The 9,532-nt window shown below is 59.0% G+C and overlaps 1 protein-coding gene across 1 annotated transcript; it reads left to right on the top strand.

Annotated features, from left to right (window-relative positions):
* The first annotated feature begins 541 nt into the window (after nt 1-541).
* Nucleotides 542-9,478, top strand: RP1L1 (RP1 like 1). The gene is made up of 5 exons (XM_060153237.1): nt 542-1,147; nt 3,029-3,170; nt 4,732-8,960; nt 9,166-9,318; nt 9,425-9,478. Exons 1-5 carry the CDS (start codon nt 542-544, stop codon nt 9,476-9,478), a joined length of 5,184 nt encoding a protein of 1,727 aa, XP_060009220.1.
* Nucleotides 9,479-9,532: the final 54 nt, after the last annotated feature.

The raw sequence follows: 9,532 nt of genomic DNA, 5'->3' as shown, positions 1-9,532 counted from the left end.
TCCCCCATGTTCACACGTGACACTTTGCTCTGAGAGGGAGGGCAGGGCGCCTGGGTCTCCTGACCACTTGTTCGGTATTCTTAGGTCCCCTTATTCACCCACCTCCTTAGGAGGTAAACTCTACACTATTCAAAGGAGTTCAAGGTGGTAGAAGAGGGTAAGAGAAACAGCAAGAGAAAGGAGAGGAATAAAGATGTACTGACGCTTGCTCTGTGCGCGTACATTCATTGAATCCTTGTAACCACTATGCAGATCAATACGGCTACATGTTACCAAAACACAGACTATGTCATCAACCTCCTGGATCACACAGCCAGTAAGTGGGGGGTGAGGGGTGGGATTTGAATTCAGATCCTCCCCTGCCAAACCTCTGGCCTTCCTTCTACTCATCAAAATGGATTAACCTGCCTCTACAGGTTTGAGTGGAGCAGGTTTGGGGCGGGCGGGGAGCGCCTCTGTAACGAGGGGGAGGAAAGGCACAGACCTGCTCTCTGACTTTCCTCTTCCTTCGATCCGTTTCAGCTGCCTGGTCCTCCACACCATGAACGGCACCCCGAGGGATGCCCAGGCCCCCGGACACCGCGAGCGCCTCCTGCCTTCTGTGGCCCGGACCCCCTCTGTCACCCAGGTCATGCCAGCCAAGAAGATCACTTTCCTCAAGCGAGGGGATCCCCAGTTTGCTGGGGTTCGCCTGGCCGTTCACCGACGCGCCTTCAGGAGTTTCGGGGCCCTGATGGACGAGCTCTCGCAGCGTGTGCCGCTCTCCTTTGGGGTGCGCTCCGTCACCACGCCCCGGGGCCTGCACGGCCTCAGCACCCTGGAGCAGCTGCAAGACGGCGGCTGCTACCTCTGCTCCGATAAGAAGCCCCCCAAGACCCCCAGCGGGCTGGGCCGGCCACGGGGGAGAAGCCCTTCTCAGCAGTCACGGGGTTTTGAAGGCTGCTGCGAGGCACCTGGAACGGCTTCTTCCTGCAAAAGTCTCCGAGCCCCGAGGAGGATAACGCTGGTTAAGAACGGCGACCCTCGATACCAGCAGACAGCGGTGCTCAGTCACAGGAACACCAGGAGCCTGACGGCCTTTCTCAGCAAAGCCTCGGACCTGCTGCACTTTCCCGTGAAGCAGGTGTACACAACCGGTGGGAAAAAGGTAGGCTGTCGGGTATGACATTTCCTTAAAAGGTTCCCTGGACCTCAGCTCAAAACACTTAGGTGGAACTGGGAAGTTATTCCTTTAAAAGAGGCACCGATTGCCCTGCTACTAATTAAAGGTGAATAGAGTGGAGACGTTCAGTCAGTTAATCAAACAAGCAATTGTTCTTCATATTTTCAGCTACCATTTAGCAAGTGTTTAGTACCTGTTCCTTGCACACTTTGTTTTCTTACCTAATCCTCTTAGCCTATTTTGGTGAGAGTTCAGTGTAGGAAACAGAAAAGACTCAAAGTGCTTTAAGCAGAAAGCAATTTCCCGCAGGGCACTGGGGGGACTTTCACATCTTTGGAAAGCTGCGGGAGCGAACTCCAAGTTGGGTGTGCAGGGTTGGCTCCCAGCACCCTGCAGAAAGCTACTAACTCCACTCCAAGCCACTGTGACTGGGCTGAGAAGGACCCCTCTGTAGTGGAACCGAAGCTTAGAAAGCTGGGTCGGCAACCTGCCCCAGCTGCATCTTAATGCCCAGGGACACCAGCCACTGCTGCCTGAGCGCCATCGCCTCCCGATGCCCACAGACTTGCTTTGTAGCCACACACAGCCAGAAGCAAGAAGAGACAGTGTCTACCTCGCTTGCCATCCCAGGCTTGACCTACCTGATGGAACCCGATCGGCATCCGGCCTAACTGGCAAGAAGGCTAGTGAATGTAACTTTTGCCCTCCTGGGTTTTGCTGAACGTGAATGTAACCCAAGATGGGCAGGCTGGAGGATGGAGGTTGATTGATCTAACCCACATAAACTCTCACAGTCTAGTCCTACAGCTACTGACACCTGTATACGCCATGCTACTTAAATGTATAACAGCAGCTACAGCAGCGCGTCCCCACCTAACCATGGAACCATCCCTCCTACCATCGAGACATATTCCCCTGCTCCCCAAAGTTGCATCCGTGCTGTACTATTCTCTTTCAGCTCAGTCACGATCCCACCTTTATACCCTCTATCTTAAGAGCCCTTTCTTTCATTTCCTTGTTAATAAGCATACCCTTCTAATTGGAGAAAACGAAAAAGAACAGATTCTGTACTTTAAAGATGGAACGAAATCCCCCGACGTCGCCAATTATAACGTAATGCTATAAATTGTGCAAATCATCAGATAGGCAGGATCCTTGGGGCCAGGTGAGATTTTTCTAAAAGCAGGGACCTGCTTCCTGGAATGCAATCCAGCACTGATGTTGCCTGCACGACCCAGCCTGGGATGCCATGATGGTGGGGGGTAGGGGTAGGTGGTGGGAGGATGACCCACGCGTCCGGGCAGGAGCCTAGAGAACCATTGGAGGAGGGAGAGAAAGGCCATCTGTGCCTTGTCTTTCTCTGCTCCACTAGGGGCAGAAGCAGAGGCCCTGGGCTCAGATTAGACTGGAAAGCACAGATCAGACCCAAGAGAGGACTCTGCCTGGAAAAAGTGTGAGATAGTGACTCAGGTCTCCATATGGGAGCCCTGGACCTTCTGTTATGGTTGCTCTAAAAAATACACATTCTGGAGGGAAGAGTGTGGGCGGGGAAGCAAGTCAAAGTCTTCTTGAAGTCTTTTCCACCTGAGTATCAAGAATAACCTCTAAACCACAGGCCTTGTATCAGGTGGAGGGAGGGCTGTAGGTAGAGAAAAAGATCATGGTGGGAGGACCTCAGCCCCCCGCCAGTCATGGAGGTGTATTGAGGAGTGAATGGGATCCTTCCCTTGGATCAGAAATCTGGGGTGAGATGTGCAAATATCAAGAAAGGGACCAGCGACAGTGGATTCTCCCTCTACCATGTCTCGCTGGACAGAAGCGGGTCCTGCAGACCACGCCTCCTGACTCAACACTCTGCTTCCCCAGGTGGACTCTCTGAAGGGTCTGCTACACAGCCCCTCGGTGCTGGTATGTGCCGGTCACGAGCCCTTCAGACCTCTGGCAGCGGAAGATGTCAGAAGAAATGGAAGTGAACCTTTATCTGGGCAGACTTCAAGGAGGAAAAGCGGTGAGTTTGTTCCGCAGGACCCCCAGCCTTATTTGCACTGGATGGTGGTTTGGTAGGGCTGGGCAGATATCCTTTCTAGAGAATTAAAAAAACCTGCCTTTGGCTCCGGGTCTGGGGCACCCCATTTGTTTGGGGGTCTCTCTTGCCTCTTTCTCCTTCTCATCACCATCAGCCTTAACTAGGTTGAACATTTGGCTGGGCTGAGAGAGATGGGAGTCTGGTATTTAAACAGGGATTAAGAGATCTTGAATGTTAAGCTTCTAGGATCTAAAATAAACTTTGTTAAGAACCATAGTGAGCATGACATTAATGGAGGCAGTGAACCATGGGTATGTGGTCTTTGCATCTTTCAAGAGTCATGACTGTCTTAGGCAACCGTGAGGACCCAACAGACCAAAACAAATGATAACCATTGATCGTCTATCCATCCATCAATCTATACAGCCAACCAGCCATCCATCCAGGTGCCAGAGGTAGCCTTCATTATTAAGCAACAACAACCACCACAACAAAAACCCAAAAAGCAAAATTATTGGAATGACAATGGGCAAATTTTGGCGAGTAAACAAAATAATATCCTTTGTGAAAAGCTATGAAGAGAAAGACAGCAATGGTTTCGGTGATTGCGTCATGCTGGGTGTTGGATGTACAAAGGCCCATCAGCCACATCCCCTCCCCTGGAGGAGCCCCAGTCTCATCTGGTGCTTATGGAGGAACAGGACTGAGCAAATCCTTCTCCTGCCCAGATGGACTCAGGAGGTCTGCTCTTCCGCCGGCCATAGGCTCAGCCTCTGCCGGCCCCTCCCTCTTGCCAAGCATTAGCTCAGGAGATGAAATGAGAAAGTACCAAGGGCTTCGTTATCTCTCGGGATCGTGTCTTTTTATCCCCAGTGACCCCCTCTTCTTCTCTTTTTCATGGCTGAGGGGCAGGCTTAGCTACCACGACCTGCTATCCTGTGTCCAGGTCCTTCCTTGCAACCATTTATCAACCCCAAATCTTGATGAGTGTTAAGATGATAAATCATCACTAATAATTGCAAAGCAGTTTACAGTTACAATCAGGTGTGTCTGCAGCAGCTTATCGATTTTTGCTTCCCGTGCCGTGGGTGGGTGTGAGCAGAGCTGGGATCTAGCTCTGGGCACCGACGCTCTGCAGTCAACTCTACTGTCTGTGGAGAACCTGCTTTGCGCCAGCGACTTTGCAGGAAGCTTTCCATGCGCTGCCTGACATCCTCAAAACAAACCTACCCGTTAGATACCATGACTCTTATTTCACAGCTCAGGAAAGAGTCTCTGCCAAAGCCTGCACAGCTAGGAAGCGGCAGGGTCGAGACGGAACTCGGACTTCAAGCTCACCTCGCTGGGCTCTGCTGGTTCACACCCTGGCAGCTCCGTGAACGTTCGTCCTAGCATGGTTTCTGTCCTTCCTGCTGGTTGTGGAGGTGGCAGGGGTATACAGACCGTGGAAGGCTCATGACTGGCCTTGACTCTTCCATCCCGAAGCTCTCGCCGGCAGCTCACTATCTTTCCTTCTTTTCTCTTGCTTGTCATCGTGCACCAGGGAGCTGGGGGCCCAAAGCCAAGCAGAGCGTGATCCATGCGCGGTCCAGGCCAGGCAGCGGGCCACGGCGGTTCTCCTTGCTGTCGGAGAGATCTGGGCTCGGTGACCCCTCGGTGCCTCTGCAAAGTGCCTGCACGTGCCCTGCTCCTGACGGGAACCCTCAGGGCACACCTGGCCAGCTCAGCCCGTCGGTAGCCGGTGAAGACATTGAGAAGAACGTGCGCGTGAACGAGGACGGCAGCTTGTCCGTGGAGATGAAAGTCCGCTTCCACCTACAGGGCGAGGACCTGCTCCTGTGGTCCAGGAGGGTCGGGAGGGCCGGCGGGGAGGGCCCTGTCCTGGGGGAGGCAGATCCCCTCGGCTGTGTGTGGAGTGGCCCCCCTAGGGACCCCTCGGAGCCTGGGGCACAGGGACTGGGGCCCTGCGAGGCAGGAGGTGTGGGAGCCTTTGACCGAGGCCGGTGGCAGCCGGGGTCTAGATATGAGATCTGGATGAACCCCCTTTATGCCCCCCAGGGAGAGCAGACAGCCTCTCAGAGGAGGTCTGGGCTGCCCCAGAAGTCCCACTCCAGGACCCCCAGGAGCCAAGGGGTCGCCAGCAGGAAAAGAAGGAGCAAAGACAGCGCCAGCCCTTCCTCCAGTGACAGAGCCCCTGAAGGCTCTGAGACCAACTCTTCTTTCTGCTCCAGGTCCCTGGAGGATGGTGTGGGCAGCTGTGGCCCACGTCTGGCCTCGGGGGCTGGTGAGGGCACAGGTGAGGGAGCAATGCCGGGCCGCAGGGAGCACTGTGGCTGCCTGAAACCGGGGACCCGAGGCCCGGCAGATGCTTTTCCTGACTCCTCGGCAAGTGGCGGGTCTCACGAGGAGTCCAGTGAAAGGGGTGAACTGCACCAGGGCCGCCCCAGTAAGAAGAGCTGGGCTGTGACTTCCTGGGGGGCCACCCAGGGGGGAGGCCCCAGCTCCCCCGTCGTGAGCCCCTCGTCTGTAAGGAAAGAGGGCCCATGGGCAGAGGAGAGTGGACAGGGTGCCGGATACCCCCGGGCAGCCTCTGGGGAGGACGCAGGAGGCCACCGTCCACCTTCTGCCTGTGCGTCAGCCCCAGGCAGGAGCAGGAAGCAGCAGAGCAGAGCCGGCACCCTGTCCTTGCCCAGCGTTTCTGTCCTCAGCTGCGGGTCCCAGAGGGGCCGCCCTGGGCAGCACCACCACCCAAAGGACACCCACTGCCCACTCAGCTTGCCTGTGTCCAGGCCAGTGCTGGGGCCTCCCAGCAGAGGCAGGGCCCGCCCAGACAGCCCAGCGCCTGGCCCTTCGGAGAGCCCACACAGCCGCGGGAGCCGGGCCTCCCGGGACCCGGGGCCCTGCTTCTCTGCCTCTCTTTATTCCTGGGACACGCGAGGGTTCAGCAGCATTCCCATCACCCCTGTGAGCAATTCTGACTGTGCTTCCAATTTCCACCCCCCAAATTCCCCCGCTGCTGAGACCGAAGGGGACCCTGAGTTCAGGGCGTGTTCACCGGCTCCCACACCTTCAAACACGTCTGACTCTTTCAACTCGCAAGCTGATGGCCTGGGTGAAAAGGCAGGGGGTGACAGTCCCAAGCCTTCCTGGCCCTTGGTCCTGCCAGTCGGGTGGCCCGAGGGAGGGAGGCCGGGAGTGCACGGGGCCAGCTGCTGCTCGCAGCTGGGCGCATCCCCGGCCCTTGGGTCCCCCGGTGGGAAGACGCAGTCGCTGCCAGCCTCCCAGCCTTGGGGCGGCCAGGGCCCCCTCTCTGAGGCCTGCTTGGTGTGCAGCGGGTACTGTCCCGTGCCTCGCAAGCCACGGCCCTCGGGCAAGAAGCATCCTTTGCGTACCCTCAGCCACAGCGAGGGCACCCACAGTGCTGATGGGGAGCCGGGAGGGACCGAGGCAGGGGAGGAAAAGCCGGACGTCTGGCGCCCTCGGCCCCCTGGCTCTCCGGGAGGGGCCTCGGGGAGAGCAGTCAGAGCCGTGAAAAGGGGTGGCTCCCACCGCGGTCCCAAGCTCGGGAGAACGTTCCAGGAGCAGGTCTCGGGTGGAGGAGACCCGGAGGAGCAAAAGGAAGGTGGCTACGTGATGCTGGGCGCCCTGCCCCGAGCCTCCCCGGGAGCCGTGGTCCGTGAGTGGCTGAGCAACATCTCGGAGGAGCCCGTGAAATACGAGATGGCGGACGAGGGTGAAGACCTGGCTGGGCGCAGCCCGGAAGGCCCCGAGGAGGACCCTGTTGACCAACATCCCCCAGATGGCCTGGAAGGGTCAGTGCCGGCCAGACAAGCGCCCCTGGAAGGGGCGGCCAGTGAGAAAGCGGAACCAGATGCAGCCCTCCCAGGGACGGGCAGCGCCGGTCCCAGGTCAGGAGCGGGCCTGCCTTGCAGTGGGGTTTCGGAAGCCTCTACGGAGGCCGGCAAAGGCAAAGGGGCGGCCGTGGACCGTGCGATGGGCCGGTGCGTGCTTCCCAGCAGGGTGTCTTCCTCCATACACATCATGAAGGCGCTGATGGGGGCCAGGCCAGGCCGGCCCAGCAGTGCGCCTGAAGTGTCCAGCTCAGTGGGCAGGAGACTCGGCCGCTCGGCCCAGGCCCTCGCCACCTGTCTCGCCAGGCTCCGCTTCTTTGATGATGACCTTGGGTCTCCCGCTGGCAAAGTGAGGTTCACAGACTCTCCTCGGTACCAGGAGCTCCTGAGCACCTTGCAGGCCCTGTGGCCGGGGAGTGGCCTTGGGCACAGAGAGCTGGACTCGGGCCTCCAGGAGCTAGGCTGGGGCCAGGCCCTGCCGGCCCTTGGGTCCCACGCTGCAGCTGAGGACTTCACGCCAACGTCCTCCTCTGGTGTGGATGTTGGCAGTGGTTCCAGAGGCTCGGGGGAGGGCCACGGGCCCTGCACCGTGGACTGCGCCCTGGTCCCTGAGAGGATGGGGCTGCCCTCAAGCATCCCCTGCCAGAGGCCTGATTCCAGAATCTCAGGGAACCCAGAGGATCCGGGAAACCAACGGCTGAGTGGTTACGAGGCTGGTGGTACCTCCAGTGAGGACAGGGCCGAAAGAAACAGTGGGGAGCAGGCGTTGGGCAGTGACCTGGACCAAGGTGTTAAAAACACGATGCAAGAAGAGGGGGTACAATTAGAGGAAATAAAAGAGGAAAAAGAAAGAGCAGAACTGCAAGAAGAGGGTGTTAAAGGGTTTCCCGAAGAGGAAGGAATCACAGGACGAGAATCGTCAGGGGCGGGCTCTCGGGATGGGGCGGGTGCCAGGGAAGACAAGAGCCTGCAGGAAGAGCAGGGAGACCCCACCTCAGCCACGCTGAGCCCCCCAGGGAAGAGAGAGAGCCCGACAGAGCGCCCTAAGAGCCTCAGGGAGAGTGACCCAGACGACAGCGGGAGTCAAGGTGGCCCCAACGCTGAGCCTTCTTTGGAGAAGTTGTCCACAGCAGCTGAGACAGGCTGTGGGCAAACCCAGGCCAAGCTTACCCAGGGGGCGGAGGAGAGGGGCACTTCCACAGCCCGCAGAGGGCCTCTGGACCCTGACCCCCTCTGGGTGTCCAAGTTGCTGAAGAACATGGAGAAGGCCTTCATGGCCCACCTCGCCACTGCCACGGCCGAGCTCCAAGCCCGCTGGGGCCTGGAGAGCAACGACCTGCTGGACCAGATGGTGGCCGAGCTGCAGCAGGACATGGGCCGGCGGCTCCAGGACCACGTCGAGAAGGAGCTCCGCAAGGTGCAGAGCCGGGTGGGGGGCACGGCGCCGGGACCACCCAGGGAAGCCCTCCGCTGGGAGACGCCCCTGCAGACCAAGCAGTACAGGCAGCACCTCCAGGGCCTGAGTGACCTCTCAGCTTCCTCCGAGCACATGCGGGGCCGGGGGCCCCCCTCCTTCTCCCTGGAGGACATGCCAACCTTCAGAGGAGTCCTGGGGACCCGGCTCGGGGAGCAGGTTGAGGAGGAGGGGTTCTGTCCCTGCGAGGCCTGCATGAGGAAGAAAGTGGCCCTTGCATCCCCGAGGGACGCAGTGCGGGCGGCCAGTGCGCCCGTCAGAGAGGCCTTTGACCTGCAGCAAATTCTGCAGAAGAAGAAAGGAAGATATGTGGACGGGGAGACCGCAGAGGCGGCCCCTGCAAAGAGGGGGATGGAGCCCCTCGAGAGGGACCCCTCGGGGACGGACCCTGTCCGGGGAGCTGACGGAGGCCCTGAGCTGGGATCAGGCCAGGGCCCCGGGGTGGAGGTGGGGCACGAGACCCTCAGCAGAGATGAAGCCCCCCGGGGGGCAGAGGAGGGGGCAACTACTGAGAAGAGAGAAAGGAAAACAGACCCCTTTGTAGGCAGCTACCCAGACGGGGTGGGGCGGGGGAAGCAGGGTGTGGGCAGGGAGGAAGGAGACCCGGAGGTGGGCTCTGGGGCTGAGGACACTGGGGCGGGTGAAGCCCCAGGAGGAGGTGACCCGAGTCCAGGAGGACAGAATGCTGGTGCAGAAAGTGCAGAGGCCCAGGGAGCTGACAGGGAGCAACAGGCAGAGTCAGGAGGAGGAAATCAAGGTAAGAGAGAAGCACGCCCTCAGCTTGGCCTCGGACACCGCCAGTCGCGTGAGGCTTCTAGAAACAGCAGCCCAGACCAGGAGGGCAGGCCCACACCGTCCCTGGCCCCAGGTGCAGACTCCCCCCGCCAAAGGTCAGGCCTCTCGTCCTCCAGCGCATCATCTCTGGGGAACTGCTCTCGGCTCTCTCAGAAAAGCTCCGAAGATGAGCCTTCAGACAGACACACGAGGAGCCTTGAAGACGAGGCCAAGGGCGTCCCTGA

The sequence above is a fragment of the Lagenorhynchus albirostris genome, chromosome 7 (genome assembly GCF_949774975.1).
Source record: "Lagenorhynchus albirostris chromosome 7, mLagAlb1.1, whole genome shotgun sequence".
NCBI classification, from domain to species: Eukaryota; Metazoa; Chordata; class Mammalia; order Artiodactyla; family Delphinidae; genus Lagenorhynchus; species Lagenorhynchus albirostris.
The sequence above is the reverse complement of the archived record's forward strand: the minus strand, read 5'-3'. Positions and strand labels throughout refer to the sequence as shown.